Genomic DNA, 26,710 nt, shown 5'->3' on the forward strand with positions numbered 1-26,710 from the left:
ACGTGGAACATCATGGTGGCTCAGACGCTCTCCCGATGACGTCACGCACAAGGCCTGCAAGCCTGGCCCCTGGTAGCGGCGGGCTGAATGTGGTGGTAGCCGCCCCCCTCCTCGGTGACGTCACTCGAAGCGGAAAATTCTGGAGGGCCTGGGTGATGTCACCTACAATGACTTGACGGCTGACCCCTAGTGACGTCACATGGGATGGAAGAAGCTCCGCTTCTAAAGGCGTCTCGTGGAATGCCACAGAGACTGGCCTTACCCTGGCGCCCCACATTGTGTCACCGCACGAAGTACCAGGCAAGCCCTACCCCCTACTGTAACACGCAGAATGACCTTACGACGCGACGCCCAGGACATCACGGGGAGGCCCCCTTGGGACACCGCGGGGAATGCCGGCCAGGCCTCTGGGAGGCTGTAACTGGAGGACGGCCCTTGGCTCTTCTGCGCCAGCATGCCCACCGGCCAGCTTCCTGGCTTCCCAGTCACCTTCCTGTCTACCCCAGGGACAAGGCTGGCTTCTCGAGCTGGCGGGAGCCGTTTTCTGGCGCTGGCCCGAGGGACCATCCTAGAAGGAGTCCGAGGAGGACTCAGGGAAAGTCCCCTACCCTGGGCGCCAGGCCTGGGTGAGCCTCTGGCCAGCCTCCTGCCCCGCCTCCCCGCGGGACCTTCCCCGAGCAGGGCCACCATGTCACCAGCCTCCAGTCCCCGTGGGCTCTACAAGGCGGGCCACGAGCCGCGAGTGCTAACCCAGGGACAGCAGCAAGAGGGGGGTCCTTGCAGTGGCAGTGCTCCGTTCACCCCGGGCCCATGCTAACTTCACAAGCACTGGCCCCTTGTGCCCAGACAGCCCCCCCCCCCGCCCCGGCCCCAAATCCGCTGAGCATGGCGGGGACAGCGGAGGCAGCATCCCTGGGCTCCGGGAAGCCAGGCCCAGCCCCCTCTCCTGCTCCTGCGGGCCCCTCCCAGGCTCGTGGCTGCGGGGCTTGCACGACCCACAGGAGCTGGTTATTTCCTCTGATTTCAGGGCTTGAACAAAGGGTAGAAACAGAGAAAAAACAAACACTTCCTGGCCGAGAGGGGACTCCCGAGGGCAAGCTGCCCACCCAGAAATTCGCCTTTCCCGATGGTCAGACCCGTGTGATACCCGACGTCGGACTATCCACATCCTCAAGCAGAGAAAACCCGGAGAGAATTCTACGGAGGGCCCACACACGCCTCGGCGGGCGTCTACACCAACGGGATGGGCGTCTACTGCGGCGTGGTGGGTGTCTACCCTGGTATGGCAGTGGGTGTCTACCCCGGTGTGCGGCATCCTCTGCCCGCCTCTCGCTATGTCCCCCACCTTAGCCTACACGCATTTCCCAGAAATGGCAGATACCAGCTTGTTTCCTCGGGTGACCTGTACAGCACCTCTGCTGCCCTAGCAGGACACCCTAGGGGGGGTCCCACTGGACTCCCCCCACCGGGGTCACCCCCCAGGCCCCCTACATGAGGGTCATCCTCTCAGGGCCCCCCCACTGGGGTCACCCCACCACGCTCCCCACACCAGGGTCACCCTCTCAGGGCCACCCTACCAGGGTCACCCCCCAGCTGCTTCTCACCATCTCCAGAGCGGTAAGGTGCCCCGAGGTGGGCCACCCCAGACCCCAGACAGAGTGGAGGCTGCCAGGGGTGGAGCATGTTGGGGGAGCACAGATGACCATGGGAGCAAGGACACCAGGGTGGTGTCCAGGAGCTGCTGGGCCCGATGAGCTGGGGCCACGTGGGCCTGTCCGTGTCCCCCCCCCCCAGCGGCCCACGACATCTGCCTTCTCAGGAACCAGCGCACCACACCTTCCCACCAGGCCACCGCCTCCCCCTTGCCCACTGCCCGGTCCTCGGGTATAGGTCGGACAATCCCCATTCCCGGGGTCCCAGCGGGCTCCTGCCTGCCCCGGCGCCCTCCTCCTGCACCTATGGCTGCTCGTCAGGGCTCGGCTGGCCCGGGCAGGGTAAGGGTGCCGGGGGCACTGCTGGGGCTCCGGGAGCACAGTCCAGTCTCAAAGCCCCTTGGGACAGGCTCTTGGTGTTTGGGGGGCCAGGCCTGCCAGCAGATCAAGGAGCCCTTCCTCCTCGCGGGGCCATGGTCGAAGGCACCTGAGAGGGGACCCAGGGCTAGTCGGGGTCAGGGCGCAGCCATGGCCCCCACTACCGTGGGCGCCTGGTGCAAAGGCAGTAGAGCCGGGCCGTGGGCCGGAGTCAGACCTGAGGGTACAGGGCGGCCTGCACAGCCCACGTGAGGACAGCGGCAGCACCCTCCTCCCACGAGGGCCGGGAGGGTTACATTTTTAAATGTGTTGCTCTAGAAGGAGGTGCAGAGCCGAGAAGGTTTCCGGGGGGCTCCTGACGGGGGAGGTGCAGGCGCTGGCTGTGCCCCGGCCCCTGGAGGGTGCCTGGCTGGAGGCTGGGAAGCTGCGTCCCTGGCTCTGCGGGGAAACAAGATCTGGAGCTGGCGGGGGGGCCCCCTCCTACTGGCCGGGCCCAAGCCAGCCTGCTGTCCCCAGAGGGGCCCGAGCATCAGCCGGAGGGGAGAGTGCTGCCCAGGGTCCCAGGGAAGCAGAGCACTGGCTGGGCCCAGCCGCCAGGGGCCTCTGTTTCCCCAGGTCCCCACAGCAGAGTGGGTGACGGGGCCCTCGGCCATTCCCAGCCGTCACGCTCCGTGCTCAGAACCACAGGCCCTGGCCTCGCTGCCCCTCTGGGTGTGCGGCGTCGGTGGGGTCGGGCCCAGGCGGCAGGGGGAGGTAGCAGGTGCCGTGGGCTGCGCAGTTTCCAGCTTCTCCTCTGCACCCTCCCACGCCGACCACCCCAGCACACTTGCCACAGAGCCCTAAGCGCATTCGGCTTCGTGTGATTAAGTTACCATCCCCCGTGCTCTGCTCCCTTCCCATCTGGCCTCCCCGGGGGCCTTGCTCCATCCCTCATGCTTTCACCGGAACCTTCTGTCTCTCATAAAGAAGCCAGGGTCGTGTCTAGGCTCCAGAAGCCCCTCCTTGCACAGAGGATTTCTGCGGCAGAGAGAACATCTGTGATGCCGTGTTGCGGGTCTGTGTCGTTGGCCCCAGCCCGTGGAGGGAATGACACGAGGAGTGGACCCACGTGTAAACTGTGGACCCTGGGTGATACTTGTGTGCCAGTGTAGGTTTAGGATTTATAATAAACATGTCACTCTTGATAACGAGGGGAGGGAGGCTGTGCACGTGTGGGGCGGGGGGCATCTGGGAACTCTGTACCTTCCACTCAATCTAGCTGGGAACCTAAAACTGCTCTTGAAAAACTAAGTCTTTAGGGACGCCTGGGGGGCTCAGCGGTTGAGCGTCTGCTTTTGGCTCAGGGCGTGACCCCAGGGTCCTGGGATCGAGTCCCTCCTCCGTCTCCCCGCATGGAGCCTGCTTCTCCCTCTGCCTGTGTCTCTGCCTCTCTCTCTCTCTCTCTCAGGAATAAATAAATAAAATCTTAAAAAAAAAAAAAAAAAACAAAGCACTAAGTCTTAAAAAAAAAAAGAAAAAAAGGTCCTCCCTGCCTTAGCTCCTCCCACTGGCTCTTTTGGTCTCCTTTCTTCCCCCTGCTGGCTTCTCCAAGGACGAGCAGCAGGCCCCGCTCCCCGCTGCCTCCCACCCCTCTAGCGCCCAGCCCCACCGCTTCACACATTCCAGTGACCTCCCTGTGCCCCAACCCGGGGACACGGGTCCCCTCTCTTGCTGGCCACACCATTCCCTGGCCTCCGAGCCTGTCTCCCCGGATCCCGCAGTGCCTTGTCCTGGTGTCAGTAGAAGGCTCCCATGGGCCTGTCACTCCCAGTGGGCCCCAGTCAGCCCCGGGAGGGTGGGGGGCAACCCCTTCGTGCCTTGTGGGCTGCTTCCTGGCTCCAAGGAGGCGCCGACGCTGTGTGCAAGTCGGCCTTGCTCAGCGCTGCCATCCCCCCGCGGCTTTAGCTCAGGAGCCCCGGGGCCGCCCCGGATGGGCCAGTCCTGTGTCCTGTGTCTTGTGTCCTGGCCACGGCCGGGAGGGTGCGCTCCTCAGGGCCCGGCCGCCTCCACCACCGCCTTCGGAGCCCTTACAGGGTGCGCAGCGGCTCCGCACCCCCGAAGGAGGCAGGCCGGGCTGGGGCCTGGCAGGGACCTCCACGACGCGTCCCCGGCCGCGGCCCCTGTTGGGTTAGCCTCCCCACTCGCGGCCGGGGAAGGGCCCTGCCAGCCTCCCGGCAGCCTCCGGAGGCTTGCCTGACCTTCAGCGCGGCTATAAACAGCTCAGCCTGTCAGCACCATGAGGCGCTGCCCGAGAAACCGCGCTATGGCCTCAAAATTCCAGGAATGGCACAGTTAACCCGGAATAGTCGCGGCCTGCCCCCCTCCCTCCACCGGGGACCCTCTGTCCTCTGAATCCCCACGCCGCCCGGAGCTAGGAGATCTGACACAGACTGGAACAGAGAGGCGCGAAGGAGCAGAGGCCTCTGGGCTGGTGCCCCGGGGAGCCTGCAAGGCCCGAAGGATGAGGCCGTAGGGCCAGGGCCTTGGAGCAGGGAGCCGCTCCCCTCCGCCCCGGGGGGCTCCCCGGGCTCAGCCCACAGCTCCCCAGCCTCGCTGCCACCCCGCCACAGGGGGAACCAGGAGGAACGACAGGTGCCCGCGGCTGCCCTGGTGGTGCTGGAAGCGCTGCCACGTGCACGTCCCCACGTCACAGAGGCCGCAACAAGGTTGGGCAGTAAAACCCTCTTTTCTCAGGCGACGCTGGGAGCAGAGGACCAGGGTGCGCCTCTTCTCCTGGCCAGGGGAGGCTGGCCTCTGCAGCCGCTCCTTGGGGCCCCCCCACCCCTGGAGAGCTGGCTGGGGCTGGGGGGCGGTGAGCGGAGCTCATGTTGCAGGCCCAGCCGCACCTGTCCGGGATAAATAAAGGCATTTCCCCTCTGCCCTCCCATTCTGCCTCCTGCGCCCCTTCTCTGCGGGTCCTCAGCCTGGGGGTGGGCAGGCCGCCCAGGGCTCTCCCGCTGATCCCTCGCCCAAGGGCGGAGGGCGGGCCAGGGACGAGGGGTGACTGAGGTCACGGAGCGCCTGAGTCTGGGTGAGCAGGCGCCCGCCTCTCCCAGGACGTGTCCGGCCCGCCCCCGCGGCCCCGCCTTGCCCACCCCCCACGGCAGATGCCACCCGTGCCCTGCCGCAGAGCCTCCGCCGGCCAGGGCAGCCACTGCGGGAGAAGCCTCCCACCCGGCAGGACACGCCGCAGCCCAGCGGGACAGGGGCCCAGCAGCCGGGGCATCGGGGATCGGGGCCCCCAGGGAACCAGAGGGCCCAGCACAGCTGGCCCGTGGTCCTGACTATGGGGGCGCCCCTGAAGGAAGCCGCCGGGCCCTGCACCTCAACCTGCTGCCCCCCGGAGCCGCGGCTCCTGCTTATAAAAGCCCTCAGGCATGGGCTCCGTGCCGTCCCAGCGTGGCTTTCCCTGCGGTGGGGACAGTCTTCCTGCCGTCTAGCTTAAGGCCTCCCTGCTGCAATACAAGCCCAGGCAGCCGAGGCCAGGTGGCGCATAGATCCTGGGTGAGGTCATGGGCTATCCTGGTGCCACTGAGCCTGGAGGCTGGTTGCCACCCACTGGGGCAGGGGCACCAGCGTGAGGCCTTGAGGACTGTGGGGCTGGGGGACACGTGGCTCGGGCCCAGGCCTGGGGGGCTGTGGACCCATGACAGGGAGGAGGACAGCCCCCGGGCTGCTGGGGCACCATGTGGTGCCCTGGGGGCCAGCCGTGTGCACAGGGCTCATATGCCCACACAGCACATCAGCAGGCGGGGGTGCCAGGCCCTGGGTGTCCTCGGGGCTGCACGCTGTGGTCCCCAGGGTGGAGGGCCTGCAGCCCGACCTCCGGTGGGTGATGAGCCTGGCCCCTCTCTGGGCTGGAGCCAAGCCAGTGCCACCCCCCCCACCCCGAGGAGCATGGCCTCTCTAGCTGTTACAGCAGCCCTGAGGGGGCTCCTCCTTCTTGGGGTCCCCCTGAGGGACACTGCTCCTGCACCGCCCCCTCTGCCGAGCCCTCCAGACCTTCCGCGGCTGCCAACATGCCCGCCCCAACCCCGAGGCCCATGGCGAGTCTCTGCTGTCCTGGCCCATCCGTCCCCCCCAGTGACAGCCTAGAGCCTCAGCCCGCGCCCTGGACCCCACAGCAGCAGGGACCCCATCAGGCAGGGCTGGTCTCCACCCGCCCACACCTCACATCCCACCCTGAGCCCCGAGGTCTTCACCCCAGCTCTGCCAGACTTGCTGGGGGCCGCTCCACGAGGGTGACCAGAGTGCCTGCCATGCTCTGGACGCTGGTGTAGATCCTGGGGACCCGGCAGCACTTGAGACCCGGAAAGCTTGGTCCCAAGCACATGGGGCTTCTCGCCTCTCTGGACCTGAATGTCTCCGGCCGGGCCAAACACGGACTGAGCTGTGACGCCCCGGCAGGCTGGTCCCTGACCACAGACGCCGCAGAACTCACACATGGGCCGTTCCCCCCGGGTGGGCGAGCAGAACGAGACGTCAGACAGGCAGTCAGGGCAGCTAAATGGGTGGGGGCTCAGCCAGGGGAGGGAGGAAGCTGCCGGAGGTCCCCAGCAGGCCCTGGAGGGCGGCGGGGGGCTGAGGTGACACGGTCACCCAGGTCCCACGGCAGCGTGGGGGCTGGGGCACAGTTACCGGCCAGCATAGGCCCGGGCCCCGACAGCAGGCAGCCAAAGTCATCAGTCTACCCGCGTCCACCTGCGCTCTCTGTGCTAGGAGTGCTCTGGCCACAAAGCAGCTGCCCAGGTCCCCCGAGATGCTCCAGGCTTGGGGGCACTCTGGGTCCACCCTTCCTGGGGAGGCCTTAGGCGGGCACTACACCTGGCCACCTGCTGCCCACGCAGCAAGCGTGGCATTGCCTTCTTGGCTCAAAACACCCACCACCTGCCCGTCTTCCGCACCCACGACGGGATGGCGGGCTCAGGTGGACCGCAGCCACGGCCGAGACCAGGGCCCGTGGCCGGCGTATCCCGTTGGAGCCCCAGACTGCGGATGGACACGCACAGCTTTGCCGGAGCCTCCGGGAGGGTGGTGGAGGGATGGAGGGAGTCCACCGCCCCCTCTGGCTGTGCCCCGTCCCTGTGGGTGCCAGGCTGCGCGGGTGGGACACTCACCCGGGAGATAGTGAGTGGCATGTTGAAGTCCTTGCCCCCCTGGAGACGGAAGCCCCAGGGCCCAGGCCCGGTCAGGGTCACGCTGTACGACATGCTTGTGCTGACCGCGGCGGCCTCTGCAGGTGAGACAGGAGGGGAGTGAGGGCCCTCGGTGCCCAGCTCCCGCCCGCAGCGCGCCCCACCCCGACCCAGCCTTGCCTGCTCCGTCCCTCGGTCTGGCGGCTGCGTGGAGCTCCCGAGACGCTCCTAAGAATAGCTGGGAACGAATGCCCTGGACACTGATATCTGCCCTCTGCTGCGCCCATAAATGGGCTGTAACCCTACACTCCGCCACCCGCCGCCTCCCACAGTGACTCACCGGCTAATATTGCCCCCGGGGAGGGGAGTCCGGCACTCAGCACCCCCCCGGGGGCAGGACGGGGCCTGCCGCACTGGCAATAACGCTGCCCCCGCCCTCGACAACCCAGATGTGTGTGCTCCCCGCCACGCTCAGTCCCCGCCCCTCCACCCAGGGATGCGGTGGGCTCCGACGCGGACATCTGTCCATCCTGGCTGCCTGCGGAGCCCCCCGAGGGTGCGGCGTTTTCCCAGGACGGCCCGGGACCAGGCTGCGCCTCTAGTTGCTCTGGACAGAGTCTGCCCAGGAGGCCGGCGCCCGGCCCAGGGTCGTCCAGCTGTAAGAGTGACGGTGACAGTAACGGGAGCTCTGGGCTTGGCCCCAGGAGCCCGAGGGGCCGCCCCACCTCCCTGCAGCCACCCGGGCTCAGGGAGGTGACATGACGTTTCCAAGGTCACACAGGGAGCGCACCCAGGCCACCTGGAGCACCTGAGTGCTGCTCGTTCCTTCTGCTCTCGTGCCGGGTAGTGAGAGCCCCGCGGCCGTCGGCGGCTCCCGACACCCAGAGCAGGCACCGAGTGAAGGGCACAGGGGCCTGGCTCAGGGTCGGGAAGCGGGTCGGTGCCCGGCAGGCTCACACCCTCCAGACCCCCCAGGGGCCCGGAGGTTATTCGTGGCTCTCCTGTCTCATTTGTGCTCTGGAAAACTTGACAGCAGCATGGAAAGCTCCAGCTGCCAAGGTCGCATGCCAGGTCCCCGTGCCCTTTGCACTGGAATGGCAGGGGGCAGGGAGGAGGGGAGGAGATGCCATTTGCTCAGCTGCTGGGACGCGGGGCCAGCAGGCATAAGGACGGGGAAGTGCGTGCGGCGTGTCAGCCCGTAACCCAGAGACAGTGTGTTCTGGGCAGGTGGGTCCCGGGCCCCCAGGTCTCTAGCCAGGGAGGCCTTTGGGCCAAGATCCCTCCAGAAGCCCTTAGAAGAGACCTCAGGCCCTGTGAGGCCTGGAGATAGTTCAAGCCTTCCTGGCTCTAGGCTGGGGAAACTGAGGCTCACTGAAGGGGAAGGTGACTGGACTGGCTGCTCCGCGGCCCTGAGGACCCAGCGCATGGACTGCAGGCCTGGCAGGGGCCCCACACCACAGGGGCACCTGTAATTCGCTGAAGTCCACAAAGATACTGAGTGCAAGGAGCAAAGAGCAACGTGTACCCCTTGCCCACGGTGTCACCTCGCCTGCTGTGTGTCCTGTAGCCCGACCTCCTACCCCAGTCACATCTGGCCCAGAAAGCCCGGCTGGGGCCAGCACCCCACACCCCCCGCCCCAGGCCATCCCCTGCCCCAGCCCCAGCCCCATCCCCATCCCATCCACCCCCACCTGCAGTTTTACCCCCTTTCCTGGGAGGGGCTGGTCCTGCCAAGCTGGAGAGGACCCAACAACCAGTCAGACTAGGGTGGGGAAAGGATGGAACCTGAGCTGCCCCCACAGGGGGAGGGGAAGCTGGGGATGGAGAATGGAGGGGGGGCCTGTAGGCTCTTTCTGAGTCTTTGGTCAGGGTTAGGAGCCTCTGGGGATGGAGCCAGAAGGATGCTCTTAAAGGAGAAGGCCAGCCTCCCTCCATCTGCCTCCCCTGGGAGGTCAGAAGCCAGCCCAGCCAGAGAGCAGCTGGTCCCCACTGCGGGCACAAACTGCTTCCTGCTAACAGCGGCTCCTGGGGCAGTGGGGACGGCTCCTGGGGCAGTGGGGATGGCTCCTGGGCAGTGGGGACAGCTCCTGGGCAGTGGGGACGGCTCCTGGGGCAATGGGGACAGCTCCTGGACAGTGGGGATGACTCCTGGGAGAGTGGGGACGGCTCCTGGGGCAGTGGGGATGGCTCCTGGGGCAGTGGGGATGGCTGGTAGGCAGTGGGGACAGCTGGTGGGCAGTGGGGATGGCTGGTGAGGAGTGGGGACAGCTCCGGGGCAGTGGGGATGGCTCCTGGGCAGTGGGGATGACTCCTGGGAGAGTGGGGACGGCTCCTGGGGCAGTGGGGATGGCTGGTAGGCAGTGGGGACAGCTGGTGGGCAGTGGGGATGGCTGGTGAGGAGTGGGGACAGCTCCTGGGCAGTGGGGATGGCTCCTGGGCAGTGGGGATGGCTGGTGGGCAGTGAGGACAGCTGGTGGGCAGTGGGGACGGCTGGTGGGGAGTGGGGACAGCTCCTGGGGAATGGGAATGGCTCCTGGGCAGTGGGGACAGCTCCTGGGCAGTGGGGATGGCTCCTGGGGAATGGGGATGGCTCTTGGGGCAGTGGGGATGTCTCCTGGGGCAGTTGGGATGGCTCCTGGGGCAGTGGGGACGGCTCCTGGGCAGTGGGGATGGCTCTTGGGGCAGTGGGGATGGCTCCTGGGGCTGTGGGGATGGCTCCTGGGCAGTGGGGACGGCTGATAGGGCAGTGGGGACGGCTCCTGGGCAGTGGAGGGTGGCTGATGGGGCAGTGGGGACGGCTCCTGGGCAGTGGGGATGGCTCCTGGGGAGTGGGGATGGCTCCTAGGGCAGTGGGGACGGCTCCTGGGGCAGTGGGGACGGCTGGTGGGGAGTGGGGACATGGGAGCCTGCTGTGTCCCTCCTCCCTCTGCCCCTCGCAGGTTGAGATGGAGGCCTCAGGAGTGAGATCTGCGGGGCAGGGGACAGAGAAAGAGGCGGCCCAGGGAGGCAGAGGCCGGGCCTGGGTCTCTCCCCGTCCAGGCACCACAGATGGAGACCATGCTCGTTGGGGAGAATTTGTTTGCTCTTTATTTCCCTCCGCTGCTGGAGCCGTGCCCCCGGGGCGACTTGGACCACGGATTGGAGGCAAAGCGCAGGCGAGACGTGTGCACGCTTGTGCGTGGTGTGGGTGCAGAGGCGCTTGTGTAGGGGAGCGTGGGCCACGGGGGCGAGCGGAGGGGCAGCTCGGCTGCAGGCTTGTCCCCGTCACTGAAACGCCCAGCCCGGGTGCAAAGGCGGGTCCCACGCCGCTGTCGCCGTCGTCACCACCTGGACAATCACAGCACACGGCGTCTGAGGATGGGTGGACAGCTCAGGGCGCAGGAGGGCCGGGGCTCCCACGCTTGGGGCTGAGCCAGGGAAACAGGCTGGGGAGACGTGAGGTGGGTGCAGAGCACCCGCAGGCAGGGGTCGTGTGGTGCGGGCTGTGGATCCAGCATAGCCTGGGGGATGGGCCACTTGCAATGCCTGCGGGCTCATGGGGTCACCCTGGGTCTGGGGACGGGGGGAGCCAATGGGCGCCCTCCCTGCTGGGGTCCAGGCTGGGGAGCCGCCCCTTGGTTGGCAGACGGCACACGTGTTCAGTTCAAGGAGCACCCCCCTCCCCCGCAGCCATGTCCCCATGACCCTCCCCGGACAGGGTCACCGAGTGGTGGAGGGGGGCTGCTTGGAGGGGCCAGGCTGCGTCCTGCCATCTCCGACACACCACATGGCCGGATGGCCCAGGTCACCCACAGGACAGGACGTCTCCCAGGCTCTCAGGCTCCTGCAGTTGGTGGGGGGACCCCGGCTCGCCTCCCCCCCACCCCCGCCTCCCCTTTCCTGCTGCTTTTCGGGGCATCCCACATGCTCCAGCTCCCGCAGGCTTCTCCCCACCTGCTCCCGGCCCCTGCAGGGAGGCTCCGGGCCCCTCAAGGCTGCCCCAGCTGTCCCAGGGCCTCCGTGGAGTCCTCCCAGGGTCCCCTGTGCCCAGGCTTGCGGCTGGACGCCCCTCAGCTCCACACCTGATCCAGCCGCCCCCTCCCCTGGTTCCCGGCACCTCCCACCTTCTCTCCCTCACCTGTGTCCCCAGCGCCTGCTCCCAGAGTCCCTCTGGCTGCTCCCGGGCACGCAGCAACCCTGTGTCCCAGGACACAGCAGGCCTCCCAGGCCCTGCCACGTTCTCACAGCCTGGACCGCGCACCATGACCCCCCCACGTGGCCTGGAATCCTTGCTTCACCCCCACCTTCACCGGGGAGCCCTCGGGGACTGGCCTCTTCTTTCAGCACCCTGTGTGCTGATACCTCGATGGCAGTGCTTATCGCATGTGTTAGGTGACTGCTGTCGTGCTGTCCCTCCTGCCCCGTGCCCCGACCCCACCAGGACTCCCCGCAGGCCAGGCCTGGTGCCTTTCATCACCGCCACCCGCCCCGCCCCAGCCCAGGGGGCACGCGTCTCTGTCCTCTGCCCAGTGCCGGGTTCAGGCTGGGGACTCGGTCCTCCCTGGGGCTGGACTTCAAGGGAGCGGCCAGGCGTCCCCCTCCCCGGGACCCCCAGGGACCAGCCTGGGGACATGTGCGGCAGGACGTGTGGGGGGCCCCTGGGGAGAGCCCGGGTGCTGGGCGGGTGCCCGCGGAGGGGCAGGTGGGGAGCTGTGCGCTGGGGGTGGCCTCGGACCTATGCACACACGGCATTTGCAGCGTTCCAGAATATGGCCTTCTCTAATCGCCATCGACATTCCGTTCCATAGGCACTTGGGCTGACAGCTGGCCTTCTTTTAATAGCCACAAGTATTCTGGGTGACATCCTAATCTCAGGGCACTCAGAGCAAGCACACACCCGGCTGGCGGCACCCGCCCCAGGTATGTGCGGCCTCCAGCCACACACAGAGAGGTACACGCCACCCACGCTGGGTCACTCGCACCTCAGACGTGGTGGGGCACACGCAGTCCTGGCCCCTGGGACACAGGGACGGAAACACGCGCCGGGCACAGGGGCACACTCCCTTACACACGTGCTGGACAGCCACCACCACGGGCTCTGTGTGTGCAGAGTCAGGGTCACACAATCACACCGACACTCAGGGGCCATCACAGAGCACACCCGGGGCCTGCTGGGGGCCTCTTGGACTCACAGAGACGCCCTGTGCCTCCCGCCCACCTCCCGCCCCTTACCCCAAGCAGGCAAGGGAGGAACACCCAGAGAGCACTGGCCTGCCCAGGAGAATGGCACCCTTTCCCGGGCCTCCCCTGGGTGACCAGCCCCCCGTCCCCACCCCTTTACAGATGGGCAGGGGCCAGGCCCAATCACCTTCCCAGGCGTCTCCACCGCCTGTCCCCGGGGCCTGAGAGGGGCCTTGGCCTCCACGTCCTCCAGGCCCTGAGTGCAGAGGAAGCGCCCGCCCGCTGGCTGGGCAGCCCCCCACACAGCTGCTGCCTCCGTGTCCATCCAGCCCTGGGGAGGGTGGAGAGTCCCTGTGAGGTGCTCCTGCCCCCTCCCGCGCCGAGCCTGCCCACCCTGCACACAGGACCTCCCTGAAGCGAGTGAGGCCCATGACGGCGGAGGCTTGTAGTCAGCACATCCTCGCGTACGGTGCGCCCATGTGCACACGTATGCGTGTGTCTGTGAGCACGTGTGTGTCTGTGAGTGCATGTGTGCATGTCTCTGTGCACGTGTGCACTTGTCCCTGAACACACATGTGTCTGGGTGTGTATGCGTGTGTGCATGTGTGCGTCTGTGCACGTGTGTGAGCACAGGTGCACATGTGTGGGTGGGTGTCTGTGCATGTGTGCACATATGTGTCCCTGAGTGTGTGCCCATGTGCAGGTCTGTGTGCATGTGTGCACATGTGCATGTGTGTCTGTGAGAGCATGTGCACAAGTGTGGGTGTGCATGTGTGCACGTGTGTGCTCAGGCTCGTGTCCCATGTGCCTGCGGAGGCGTGTGGGATGGCTCCATGTCTGTGAGGGTCTAGGCCTCCGCTGACAGACAACATGCACCCCTTGCGGCCGTCTGCTGCGTGCACAGGGGAAGGGGCCCCGACAGCTGCTCCCTCGGCCCCTTGAGCCGGGCCCGGGAGGGAAGCAGTGGGGGGAGGTCGCAGGAGGCTCTGGGGGCCGCCCTGGCCCCCCGGTTACGGAGATGGAGGAGCCCCACTGTGGCTGGGTCGGGAGCACGGAGGGCTCCCCTGGGGCCCTGGGCCGGGCAGGCTGGCAGCTCCCAGGGCTCACGAGCACTGTGCGGTCAGCACCCGCTCACGTGCGCCCTGGCCCGTCATGCACGGACAGACGACTGTTGTCCCTTTCAGAGAAGGACCCGGAGGCCCAGCACGGGTGAGTGACCTGCGCAAGCTCGTGCGGTGAGGAGGCGGTAGGCAGAGGCCTGAAGCCAGTCCTCCGACTCCAGGGCCGGGACGCCTTCCACTGCACGCTCTGGGGTCCCCGCGGCCCCCTGGGGAGGGCATTGATACTGAGAACGGGGGCCCCGAGCCAGCTCCTGCTTGTCTCCGGGAGGCCCCTCGAGGCCAGAGGCACCTGTCCCGTCAAGCTGCGGCTCTGGGCCCCCGGGGTCCTGCCGGCACGGAAGGCAGGGGCTTGGGTGGGGACAAGCATGGTGGGTGGGTGGGTCCTGGCCCTGCTACTGGGTGACCTCGGGCCCACCCCCTGCCGGCAGGGCAGAGGCTGGGGGGCGCGAGGGGCGGCCGTGCCCGGCTCTTCCTGCCAGCATCCCAGGGTCCTGAGGTTAGAGTCCCAGAGGCAGCCCTGCCCCGGGCCTGAGGCTAGCGGCCGAGGGGAGGAGGCGCGGTGCCAGGCTCCGGAGGCCATCACAACCTTACCACCTCGCTCTCGGAGCCCAGGGATGCCTGGCGCCTGCGTCCAGAGATCCAGCTGAGGTCCGAGGCCTGGCTGCTCAGGGTGGAGCGGTGGGTGGAGCGGTAGCTGGCGTAGGGACCCGTGCGCTGGCCCGACACGCCCAGCAGCACCCCCAGGCAGGGCAGGTGCTGGGCAATGGCCATTCTGCAGGGGCAGGACATCTGGTTAGGGGGACGGACAGGCGGACACCAGGACACGATGGCAGATGGACAGACTGATATGGGGCTAATGGGGTGGACGGGATGGGGAAATGCGGTGGCCCAGACATGGGGTCATGAGGACAGACAGACTGGCAGGCTCATAGCTGGGGAGGGACACACAGACCCTGGGGCCATGGGCACGGAGGGAGTGCCTTTGGGTGGCGGGTTGGGCAGGGGCTTGGTGTCGGCGCCCAGGTGGCTGGGCCGAGCCGTCTCCCGTCTCCCGCAGTGAGGACCAGGGACAGTCCCAGCAGCCTCCGGGGCTGCAGCCAGCCCCAGCCAGGCAGCGCGTTGCTGACACCTCCAGGCAAATGGGAGCACCGACAGGCCTCTGGGGAGAGCGGGCAGGGCTGGGCTCCCGTCAGCCAGCGGAGCCCCCACCCCAGGCCAGGCCAGGGGGCTCCAGGGTACTGCTGCCTCGGGCCTTCGCTCTGTGGGGTACCACTGCCGAGTGGCCATCCTGGCTGGCCTGGATCATCCATCCAGGCAGGACTGGGCCCTCGTGTCACCCCAACCGCCCCCCGGGAAACGGGAGCAGCAGAGGGGGGCACGCCCGCTCCAGACCCCGCCCCGAATCACGGCTATGTGCTCAACGGGAGACCGGGAGGATGGCCTCGGCCCCATGCACTCCTTCAGGCCCTCCACGCCAGGGCGCACCTGTACTTGGGGTGCGTGATGGCGTAAATGATGGGGTTGTGGATGGCGGAGGCCTTGGCGATGATGGCTGGCACGGAGTTCATGTAGGGCGTCAGGACGTGTGCGTACCTAGGACGGAGGTGCTGTGGTCCCCTGCCGGCTGGCCCTCCCCGACCCTCTGCAGCCCCCTGCCCTCTCAGGGGCCTTCTTCCTCTGGGCCAGGCCCTGCAGGGTGTGGCCTGGCCTGGCCCAAAGTCCCCGGCCCACGAGAGGGACTGCTCTGACACGGGGCAAGTGGGGACCCGGGGGGCGTTAAGGCAGGGTCGCCAGAGGATGGTGGGCCAGGCTGCGGGGTCTCCCAGGGCCGTGACCCCTGCCCACCCCCGGGGCCCCAGTGCTGAGACCCCTGCCCTCCCACTCTCTCAGACTGACTCCCCAGGCTCCCGGGGCCCAGGCCCTTCCTGCACAGGCAGGTGTCGCACCCAACCCCCCAGGTGGGTAACTCGGCCCGCGTCACAGCCGAAGCTGGCCGGTGTCCACGCCACTGCAGCCATCGCAGTCTGCACCTTGTGGCCACGCAGGACCCGCAGCAGGAGGCCCACAGCCCGGGGGAGGAGGAACAGGGCTCGGGGACGTCGCATGCTCCCATGGATGTGGCAGGTGCGGGAGCCCTCGGGGCCTCAGGCCCAATCCAGCGGGGCCCACAGGGAGACGGAAGAGGCGCGAGGCCCACAAGGCAGGGAGGTTGGCTGGGCTCCTGCTTGGGCCCTGCCGTCCCCCCCGCGCCCCTGCCCGCCCCAGCCCCTGCGCACGCTCACCCAGCAAAAGCTGTCAGGGCCACGGCGGAGTAGGGGGCCCAGGAGAGCACGAAGAGTAGGATGACCAGCAGCTCCATCTTGGCCATCTTCCACTCTCTCTGTAGCCGCTGCCGCTGTCGGGGGGACCTGGCCCCACCCTCGCAGGCCCTGAAGGTCTGGAGAGCCCTGGGGGGAGCCTGAGTCTGACCCGCCCTGTGGCAGTGAGCCGCCCTCCGTCGGGGCTTGCGGGGCGGCGGCCTGAGGAGCCCAGGCACCCCAAGGCTCCCCATCACGGCCCCGCAGCAGCCTTCCCGGGTCCCCCCACCGGCCTCCCCATCAAGCCTAAAGGCCCCGCCCCAGAAGCCCCCCCACTTCTCCAGGCTCCTCCCCCCCAAGCGCATGTGCTCCTCTTGCCATGGCCTCGGAGCCGGGACTGTGGGGGGGGGTGTCCTGGGAACCTTGGGCAGCGTAGCCCCCCCTTCCCCGCGCCCCGCGGCCGCCCTTACTGGCCTGTCTCCCGGATGGCCCTGAAGATGAACACGTAGCAGTAGACGATGACCAGCAGCGGCAGGAAGAACACGAAGCAGAAGAGCAGCATGGTGTAGGCGCGGACCGACGGCGTGAAGCTCATGTAGTCCCAGGAACAGGAGGTCAGCAGCCCCTCGGGGACGTAGGCGCCTGGGGTAGCAGCAGGTGCTTAGCCGGGGGCCGCAGGCTTCGGGCCGCATCCGCCTGGGAGCCCTGGACGCTCGTCCCAGCTCCCGCCCTCGGGGGCTCCATGGGAGCCCGGGCGCCTGGAGGAGAGCTTCCCGCCCACCGCAGCCCGTTTCCCCCAGCTTGGAGCAGAGCCCTCACCAGAGCCCCCAGCGTTTGCCCAGGTTTTTGATCCTGCCACTGAAAGGTGGGAGCCTAACTGCTACCTCTCCCCACTGCGGGAGCCTCGCACCCCGACGCCTGCCCGGCTGACGCTGCGGCTCCTATTAGATGCACCTGTGCCTTCCCACCAAAACTGGGGACGGGAGCCCGGTTGTCCTCCGATCACTGATGGTGCGAACTCAGTTTCCCCTACTGCAGTCATATCCCCTCAGCGTCCACCTGCCTTGAGGCTCAGGTGCTTCCTCGGGCGTGCAGGCCAGCCCGTCCGCCCACCGGCCCCCTGACAGCCCTTCCCAGTGTATCGTCCTCTCCTGGGACCCTGCGCACTCACTCCAGCCGAAGAAGGGCGGCAGACTCCAGGCCAGGGCATAGAGCCAGACGCCCAGCAGCACGAGCGCCGCCCGCCTCTTGGACACCACCCCGATGGCGGCCAGGGGGTGCGTGATGACCAGGTAGCGGTCCAGAGCGATGGCCGTCAGGGTGATCATAGAGGTAATGCCGAACAGAGCCCCGCAGAAGGCGTAGAACTCGCAGCCTGTGGGCATGCTCCCTGACCTCAGAGGGTGGCAGGAGCTGGGAGCTGCCCCGGGAGGGAGGGCCGGGGATGGCACACGTTCTCCAGCAGCTCTCCGCCTGTGGCCCGGAAGCCGCACCTCCCCTCTGGTGGGCCACCTGGTGTCCTGAGGCCTCCTGCGGCGGGGTGTCCCCTGCCACAACCCTCCCCCTCCCTCCAGCCGGGGGGTCCTTGGCCGTCTACCTGCCTCCCCAAAGAGCCACCGCTTATGGAGGCTGCTGGCAAAGAAGACGGGCGCCTGGGTGAAGGACATGAAGAAGTCGCTGACGGCGAGGTTGATGATGAACATGTTGGAGGGTGTCCTGAGGCCTCTGGTCCTGTGAGGGCGAGGAGCAGAATCAGGAGGTGCGTGTGCCAGGGAGCTTCCCCGGGTTACATGCGCACGCACACGTGTGTCCCTGCTCTGGCCCTCCGGCCCCCTCTGCAGGACCCACATCCCCTTCTCGGGCACACCCCTTGTTCTTGGAACCCTCCAGGCTAATTCTTGCCGGGGGCTCCCCCTCCTGCGTGCTCAGCATTCCCCAGCTCCTCACACCTCCTTCCTGCCCAGGCGCCCCTCCTGGTCTCCGCTCTTCTAGAATCTCTGCACTGTTCGTTCTCAGGGACGGCCCAGGGCACAGAGGCCGGCACTTGCACAGACGCCTCCCCCACGCCCGCCGTCACCCGCCTTTGCTTCTATCCCTCCCTCTTTCCCAGTGGGGAGCACTGGGGGCCCCGCTTGTCCAGACAACAAATCCTACAAGCAGCACGGCCAGGATTCAAGTAGTCATTTGATGCGCCCCGCAGACGTGGACTTGCACAATCCTACATCAACTCCATGAAGCAGATCCCGCTGCATCTTGCAGACAGGAAAATGGACCCGCAGAGGATAAGTGACTTGCCCAAAGTCAGTTCAGCTAGTAGGTAGCAGCGCGTCAAGGGGTCCCTTTGTCACCTGCCTGTCAGCCATTCAGCCCGAGAACGGGGGCGGCTGGGGAAGAGAGCTGGGGTGGTGGCCGGGGGGCTTGGGGACGCAAGGGCTGCCTGCCGACGCTGAGGGAGGATGCCCATGGGGGCAGGTGGCGTGGAGGTGAGCTGAGAGCAGGGCGCAGGGAGCAGAAGCATGTGGGCCCTAGGGACCCTCGTCCTACCCAGAGGGTGTGCCTGGAGCCCAGCTGGCATTGCCACTCACGTCGCCCTGGACCACTCCTGGCCCCTTCCCTAAGCTAGAAGACAGAGGCCCGTCCTGAGAGCTCCGAGGGCTTGGCCGTGCCGTCCCATCTGTGGCTCAGCGGTGTCCTGGCAGAGCTGGCCCTGCATGGCTGGCTGCCCTCGGTGCCCACGCCCACCCTACCCACCAGGCACCTGCAGAAGGTATAGATGACCATCAGGTTGCCCAGCATCCCCGTGAGCCCCACCAGCAGGATCACGGTGCCCAGGACGTAGTGGGCGTGGTCTGGGACATCCACCGTTGGGAAGGGGGCCAAGGCCACAGCCTGGGCCCCGGCTGCCTGTGGAGACACAGACCCCAGCTCGTCACCTCATCCTGCCATCTCCAGACAACTGACGAGGAACCGTTGTGGAGACCGAGGCTCAGCGTGCCACAGCTGCTTGCCCGCCGTGCCCGGAGGTGGCTGAGCCTGGGTGGAAATGCAGGGCCCTCCCCGGTGAAGCCTGAGCACACCTGCAGCACAGCTCAGAGGGGACACTGAGGGCTGCCGGCCACTTGGTCCACCACCCCTGGTGCAGGCCCCGGGGCTTCCGGGGTCAGCTGCGGAGGCTGCACAGACACACGGACACGTGTCAGACAAGCGAGGCCACGGCCAGGGTGAGACTACGGCTCCCTGGGCGGGGGGGGGAGCCATGCCCGGGCGCCTCCCCCCTCCCCCCGTACGGCCCTGCCCCAGGCCCTCCAAGTGGTTAGCAGTGGTGCTCCCGGCCCTGTGGACCCCGGGGTGGGGGGCCTACTCCGGAGCCGACCCCCAGCCTCAAGGAAGGGCTTGGACCCCCATGACGGGATAGTGCCAACCTGGACACCTGGCAGGAGGCACAGGACAAGAATTCCCCTTATAATAGGACGTTTAGGGGCGCCCGGGGGGCTCAGCGGTTTAGTGCTGCTTTCGGCCCAGGGTGTGACCCTGGGGTCCTGGGATTGAGTCCCGCGTCGGGCTCCCTGCAGGGAGCCTGCTGCTCCCTCTGCCTGGGTCTCTGCCTCTCTCTCTCTCTCTCTGTGTCTCATAAATAAATAAATAAATAAATAAATAAATAAAATCTTTTAAAAAGGAAAGGAAGCTTAGGGGACCCTTTGCTGGCAGAGGCGCGGCTCTTGATCTCGGGCAGGGTGACGATCTGAGCCCCACGTTGGGTGCAGAGAGTACGTAAATAAAAACATAAACTTGGCCCCTTGGGTGGCTCAGTGGGTTAAGCATCCAGTGCTTGGTGTTGGCTCAGGTCATGATCTTGGGGTCATGAGGTCAAGCCTCGCGTGGGGCTTTACGCTCTGCAGGAGTTCTTAGGGTTTTCTCTCCCTTTTCCCCTACCCCCCCCATATATAAATAGATCTTAAATAAATAAATAGACGTAAAAAAGAAAAAAGAAAGCCTGGGTCCCCCAGGGTCCTGCAGGGAGGTCATGACCCCGTGAGGCCAACACAAGCAGCTTTAAGGAACCCTCAGGCTGCCTCCTTTCCTGGGAAGGAGGGCAATTGGGTCCCTGCCTTGCCCCCCGCAGCTACAGAGCCTTCCCCCCCACCCAGGATGCAGGCCAGCATCCCGGGGCCTCGAGGCCCCCTCGGCCTCCCCAGTTAACAGGGGGTTGGCGGGCTGTGACCCTGGGGCCCCAGCCAGACCATGGAGGCGGCACAAGGCACTCAACAGGGGACCCAGAGGCCCCTCCTCTCTGGAAGGCCCCGTGGGGTTTCAACCACCCTCAGAAAAGACCGGGTGCAGGTCTGAGCTGTTCCTCCGGTCCTTTAGGGCCGGCCTTTCTGTTCCTCGGATGCTTTCCGTGGGGAAGACATTGCCCGCACCCCCTCTCTTGGCCTCTTTGTGTAGGACAGGCTCCACAGGTCCCGTCACACGCCCAAGGACCCCGCAGGGGCTCGGGCCTTTCCTGCCCCCCTCCGTCAGAGCCCCCGTGTGTCCCCAGCAGGGAGGCCGGGCTGGGGAGGCTCTGGGCACACCCACCTGGCCCGGGCTTACCGTGGGACCCGTGGGCAGTGCCTGGTCCGGGCCGACGGTGCTGTGTGGGGAGCCGTGCCACCTGCCAGGCGACGCTGCAGTGGCCACGCAGCCGGGCTCCTGGGCCCCGGGCCCCGAAGGGGGGTTCATCCTGGGGGTGGTCCCTTCTGGAGCCCAGGAGAAGCCAAGGGCCCGGGAGCTCAGGGCATCAGCTGTGCCCACCCGCCCGCCGCCTGCCCTCTGCCGTGTGCGGCCGGCCCGGAGCTCTCCCCGCTGACGCCGCTGCGCCCAGTGAAGCACAACGGATGAGTCACGGCAGCCGCGGGGTCGGCCCGGCCTTTAAGGAGGACGCTGGGCGTGCACGTGCCCCGTGGCTCAGCGCCGCGGGCTCCCGGGTGTCTGTGCGCGAGGCCTGAGGACAGCGGCATGCACGTGTGAAAGTGCGTGCGTGTGTCAGGGGAGACGGCCCTGCCTGGGCCCGAGCTCATCTGAGCTGCGTGTCCTGCCCTCAGCCTCCCGCCGGCCAGGGCCACTCGCCCTCCGCCCGGCGCCCACGGCAGACGCAGAGTGAGGACCGTGGGATATCACAGCAGCGGGCTGAGATCAGGTCACGAGGCCCTTATTTGCTTGTTGCCTTTTGACAAGAAACTTCTATTGAAGCATAAAGATTTTTTCTTAAAAAAACCCACCGAATGCAGAGCTGGTGGGAAGTCCGGCCTGAGATGCGTGAACATCGGCAGTGGAGGGGCCCCAGCAGCTCCATCCACCCTTGCGGGAGGGAGCAGGAGCTGGAGGGGATGGCAGCTGGGCCGTCCTCAGGGGGCCACTCCGCTGCTGGAATGTTCTAGTTGGGGTGCGTCCTGAGACCCAGTGCGGAGGTTCAGAGGTTCGTGGAGCCCTGGAGCACAGGCGGCGCCATCTCTTGCTCCAGGTGTCCCCCCCCCCCTCGGGATCTTTACAAACAGTGGTCCTTGAGCCCCAGCGCTGGGCCGGGGTGGGAGCGCCCCCTCCTGCAGGGAGAAGCTCCCTGCCCCACGGTGTCAGCTTGGGGCTTGGACACTTCCTCTGGAGGCCTTCCTTGGCAGGTCCTAGCTTGCAGAGGCTCCCCCTGGGTAGAGGGGGAGCCTGGCCCCCGCTGTCCCCCGTGACACCCAGTGTGGCCTCCCTAGCCCTTGGCTCCTGGCTGTGGAGCCTCGCCTACTGGTCCCAGCTGGGAGCAACACCGAGCTGCCGGGGGCCCGGGGGATATCCTCGTGGGAAGCTGTGGCCCCAAGCCGTAGGGTTTGTTGGGTGGGCCGATGGGAGGGGCCGCAGGGCACCACAGGCCCAGGAAGTACCTCTCCCGCTGGAGAGCCTTTGGAAGCCCATGCTACACATGCTCATGTCCCCAGAGGGCTCCTCCCAGCCTTACTCCCCATCGTGGGGCCCCCCGAGTTGCACCCTGTGTACCCCATGGCAGCCCAAAGTGGGGCCACCTGGGGTATCGCCGTGGGGCAGGGTGGGCCCCTTTCCTGTCCCTCAGGAGCACCACGGGGGCTCCTGGGCTTGCCGCCTCCCGGCCTGGCATCCTGACCCGGGGCCTTCAGGGCTTTCCGGTGCCTGTCGTGCCCGGGCCACGCGTGTTCTCAGTAAGTCCCGTCGGGGTGTCCCAACCTCACGCCATCCCAGGACCACGCGTTTGTCAAACGACCACTGTGTGCTAGCGCCGGGCCCGCATCAGTTACGGCAGCCACCCTGGCACCTTCGCTGTGTCACCGGGAGGGGAACAACCCTCAGCCCCCCTCCGCCGACCCCAGAAACTAGCCTCTTCCTGCTCGTAGCTGGAAGCTTCTGTCGAGGGCAGTCAGGGCTGGTTCACAGGTGCAAGAGAGGTCAAGGAAATACGAGCAAGGCCAAAAGAACCTTTTTTTTTTTTAATTTTATTTATTTAGAGACAAAGCACATGGGTGCGGGAGCCGGGCGAGGGGCAGAGGGAGCGGGAGAGGGAGGGTCCCAAGCGGACCCTCCTGAGCTCCGAGCCCGACCTGGGGCTCCATCCCACAGCCCGGGGCCCAAGTCAAACCACTGAGCCACCCGGTGCCCTGGGAACAAACTTTTATCCTGAAAGCTGACCACATGCCCTGGGGAGGCGTGCGCCTTGGGCGCCCCCGGGAGCCGGCGGGTGCAGGAGCTTGCCACCGGGTTCCAACACCAGGCCTCACTGCCAGAGCCCTTGACGTTCTCGGGGCTTGCCGAGCGCCCGCCAGAGCATACACGCGGTCCTGGGCCACCTTGGGACTGTATACATATATTGTTTTGTTTTGACGTTTTGGTAACATGCTGGAGCCGCAGAGGAGCAGCCTTCCCCCCCACGATGCTCTGGCCTGCAGGGTGGCGCACGGCTGGGGGATGGGGCCCAGCGTCCCCGCGCTCTGTGACGCTCGGCTCCTGGCCGCTCGAGGGGACAGGCGTGGGGAGGCCGCGAATCTCCAGGGACACGGAGGCGTGCTGGGCGCAGAGCAGCTCTGGGGGTTGCCTCAGGAGCCAGGGGCCCCGTAAGGCCTGGGGTTCCCGAGCGTCTGCATGAGGCCCTGGCGGAGCTGAGTGGGGCCCGTGGACCTCAGACGGCTTGTCTTCAGGTGTGACTGTGGCCCTGTGAGCCTGGCGCGGGCTCCAGAAGCCCAACACGCTCGGTGCCCTCCCGAGCCAGCCCCGCGGTCAGCAGCCCTGGCGGCCCCCAGCTTGGCCCCGGCTGCTGTCAGGACCTGGAGGATCAAGACCACGGAGGCTTGGTGTCCTCCGCAGGGCGATGGCGTGGACGCTTGGTCACAAGCCCCACGGCCTCACCCAGAGGCGGCCCGAGGTTACAGGGCTTCACCCGGCTTCACCCCGGCTGTGATGCTGGCCCGGGACAAGTGCCGCAGGACCATGCAGCCCGGGAGCTGTGGGACTTAGAGCTGTCCCCAGCCTCAGGGGACTCTGCGTCACCCTCCGAGGGCCCCCCCCATCTACAGGAAGGACATGGCTGCACTTCATCGGCGGCGGGGCTTCACTTCAGTCAGCGCCCCGGAGACCAGCAGGTGGGAGCACCGCGGCCCCGCAGTCCTTCTCTGTGCCACGGGGGACTGAGAGGACAAGCAGTCTGGGCAGGAGCAGGGGTGGTGGGGTGCAGGGCAGGCGTGGGGGGCGCAGCCCTGTTCCCCGAATGGGGAGGTGAGCGAGCGTGAGCCCCTTGCCCCAGAACCCGGCCGCGTGTGCCCAGAGGCCTGGCCACCCGCAGGAACCTGGGGGCTGCTCTTTGGGGGGCCTGGGCTGGGGTGGGAGGTTCTCGTTCTCTGCTCTTAGAGGCCCCCCGACTCGGGAGCTGCCGGCAGTTTCCTGCGGCAAAGCCGAGGGCAGGGGCATCTGGCACCCTCTGCTCCGGGCTCTCAAAGTGAGCAGAAAGCTTCTCAAAGTGAGCCCCCAGCCCCCCTGCAGCCCACCACCCTGTCCCCTCCCCTCTCGGCTGCTTGAGGCCCTGCCCTGAGGCGCCCGACCTGCTGGACGAACGTCCCGCCCCCTCCCCGCTGCTGCCCGGTCCCCGGAGTCACCAGGGAGCCCGGAACACGGGCACGGAGCCCCCCGCAGGGACTCTGGCTCGCTGGGCCCGGGGTGCGGCCCAGGCACCGGGATTTTGCCAAACGCCGCCTGACACGAAGGCTCACGTCTCTGCTTGTGCCTCGTACATGCCCACCTGGACTCACGGTGAGCCCGCGCCCACCCGCAGTCCCTCCTCGCTGCGGCAGCCCCCCCGCCCCGAACAAACACCCCTCCTCCCCCCCCCCCCCGCCCGGCTTCTCCGACCTGGGCAGGGCCCCAAGTCAGGCTCCAGCGGACCTGCCTGCGCCCTGCAACCTAGGAGAAGGGGTCCAAGTGCCTGGCGCCCAGGGGCGGGGGGCTCAGGAGCAGCGCCAGAGGCAGGGCCCCTAGCCTAACCCTTCCTAGTCTGCAGGTGAGGCTGGGCATCCACGAACTTGGCTGAGGAAAAAGTGGTGCTGTCTGCAGCGACCCGAGCTGGGACCAAGCGCTCTCCTCCATTAGCAGCGTGCACAGAACCGCCGGTAGTGTTGCCCGTGACTTTGTCACCCATGGAAATCACTGCAACTTTCACAGGCCGGTAGGACTGTTGCACACGGGCACAGTGCTGGCTTTGCTCACCACTGCTTCAAAATGACGGGTCTACTTACACCTGCCAGCAGGTCTCGTTGATCTGTTAAAGAAGAAGCAGGTTACACCATCACATATGTATTCAACATTTTAGTGATGACATTTCGCCGGGATTGGTTTCCTCTTTTATTTATCGTATGCATTTTATGCAACATTCCTGAAAAGGGCCCCATACGCTGTGCAAGACTCCAGACGGGTCCCTGGTGCAAAGGTTAAGAACTGTGGCATAGGGGCACCAGCATGGCTCAGCAGTTGAGCAGCTGCCTTCGGCCCAGAGCGTGACCCCGGGTCCTGGGATAGAGTCCCGCATCGGGCTCCCCGTGTGGAGCCTACTTCTCCCTCTGCCTGGGTCTCTGTCTCTCTCTCTCTCTCTGTCTCTCATGAATAAATAAATAAAATCTTAAAAAAAAAAAAAAAAGAACTGTGGAGTAGAGGTTGAGTCAAGTATTCAGAGACCAGGGTGTAGAAGCCACGATCGAGGGCGACTGCATGGCCTCCCCTGAGGACACCACAAAGGCTGCCTGGAGGTCTCAGGAACCGGGAGACACCTGCCTCAGACAAGGCCCTGGATCCTTCAGGGCTGATTATGTAGCTTGGCCTGGGCCCCCCGAGGCAGCCAGAGTCTGGCCAGAAGGGCCCAGCCTCGAAGCCCCACCAGCCACCCCAGTCCCTGAGCCCTGGTGCCTGGCTGTAAGTCCTGCCTCCCCCTTTTCTCAGATAAACCTTGATTCCCTGCAGCCACAGAGCTGACCGACAGCCCGTGAGGACAGAGTCTGCAGGAGGCCTTGGCCACCCAGAGACAAGGGCACCCAGAGTGCGGCCGCCACCCCCAAGACAGGCCCGGAGCAAGGGAGTACACCTGGAGCCTGCCTTGCTGGCAAGCCAGATGCAGGCTTTGGGGCAGACCCGGGAAGCTGCTGGGCCTCTTGGAGACGGCCGGCCAGAGAGCAGAGGTGCTGTAGAGAGGGGGAGGTGGGCACAGGTGCAGGGCCCGCTTGCAGAGCCCAGGGTCCCCCTCCACTGCCAGGGGGAGATGGGCACAAGTGCAGGGCCCACTTGCAGTGCCCGGGGTCCCCCTCCACTACCAGCCGGCTAGCGCACACGGGACGGAGCCCTCCACACATGCCCCATAGCACGGACCCTGCAGCCAGGCCCCTCTGCTCTTCTCACTCTGAGAGGCTGTGGTCTCCACCAGGGACTCGGCCTTTCCCTCATCATCTAAAAGCTTCTCAGAATCCTGCTTCTGAGAGCAAAAGCTTCACAGCTTCTCCCTGAGGGCCGGGAAGCCTCGCATCACGCAGCTGCTCTGGCCACCCCCACGCACACGACCCCACTCGGGACCCTGTGCACCAGCGGCAGGGTGAGCAACCAGCTGACGGGTTTGAAGAGTGAGGGCTCCTTGGCCCCACAAATCCCTGAGGACGACGGGACAGAGCGAGGGAATTCCTGGGATTGTTTCCTAGTTTTTATCTGTGTGATCTAATGGATAATGGCACATCTTCTAAAAATGAAATCTTGGGGGCGCCTGGGGGCTCAGCCAGTTAAGTATCTGACTCTCGATCTCAGCTCAGGTCTTGATCTCAGGGTCGTGAGCTCAGGCCCCGTGTTGGGCTCCACCCTGAGCATGGAGCCAAGTTCAAATAAAATAAAGTAGGACAAAATTAAATTAAAAAATAGAAGAAAGTAAAATAAAATAAAATAAAAATGAAGTCGTACCGAAAGGCTTATATGAGAAATAGTGCCCTGTCCATCCCTCCTTCTCCTTGGTTCCACCTCCTGGAAGCTACCTTCCGCTAGCTGTCTCCATAGTTGTACACAAAAGGCTTAAGCTGCTGAATCTTGTTCAGAAGGATGTGGAAAGGGGTGCCTGGGGGGCTCAGCAGTTTAGTGCCACCTTCGGAAGCTCAGGGTATGACCCTGGGGTTCCGAGATCGAGTCCTGCCTCGGGCTCCACACACCACAAAGTATGTTTAAGGACACTCTTCAGGTAGAGAGAAAATTATGCCAGGTGGAAGCACGAAGTCACACAAAAGTGTGAAGAGCACTGGCAGCGGAGGTCAAGGTGTTAACCCTGACACAAGCTAACAGTGAGGAAGGATTAACAAAAAGGACCGGGGTGGGCAGCCCGGGTGGCTCAGTGGTTTGGTGCCTGCCTTCGGCCCTTGGCATGA

At 66.0% G+C, this 26,710-nt stretch overlaps 2 protein-coding genes across 7 annotated transcripts in view; both read right to left on the reverse strand.

Annotated features, from left to right (window-relative positions):
* The window catches only part of LDB3 (LIM domain binding 3), a 55,519-nt gene extending 48,008 nt beyond the window's left edge, over positions 1–7,511 (reverse strand). For all 6 annotated transcript variants that reach the window (XM_055325137.1, XM_055325142.1, XM_055325138.1 and 3 more), the window contains exons 1-2: positions 7,385–7,511; positions 7,187–7,302 (exon numbers count right to left, since the gene is read on the reverse strand). In XM_055325137.1, coding sequence (XP_055181112.1) covers positions 7,187–7,279 — 93 coding nt within the window. In that variant the 5' untranslated portion in view covers positions 7,280–7,302; positions 7,385–7,511. The remainder of the gene's footprint in view (positions 1–7,186; positions 7,303–7,384) is intronic.
* Positions 7,512–12,166: 4,655 nt separating this feature from the next.
* On the reverse strand, positions 12,167–20,504 carry OPN4 (opsin 4). The gene is made up of 10 exons (XM_055324857.1): positions 20,376–20,504; positions 18,541–18,686; positions 17,380–17,513; positions 16,954–17,157; positions 16,253–16,424; positions 15,768–15,932; positions 14,971–15,078; positions 14,077–14,257; positions 12,552–12,695; positions 12,167–12,199 (listed from the first exon to the last, which is right to left on the reverse strand). Exons 1-10 carry the CDS (start codon positions 20,502–20,504, stop codon positions 12,167–12,169), a joined length of 1,416 nt encoding a protein of 471 aa, XP_055180832.1.
* Positions 20,505–26,710: the final 6,206 nt, after the last annotated feature.

The sequence above is a fragment of the Nyctereutes procyonoides genome, unplaced genomic scaffold (genome assembly GCF_905146905.1).
Source record: "Nyctereutes procyonoides isolate TBG_1078 unplaced genomic scaffold, NYPRO_anot_genome, whole genome shotgun sequence".
NCBI classification, from domain to species: domain Eukaryota; kingdom Metazoa; phylum Chordata; class Mammalia; order Carnivora; family Canidae; genus Nyctereutes; species Nyctereutes procyonoides.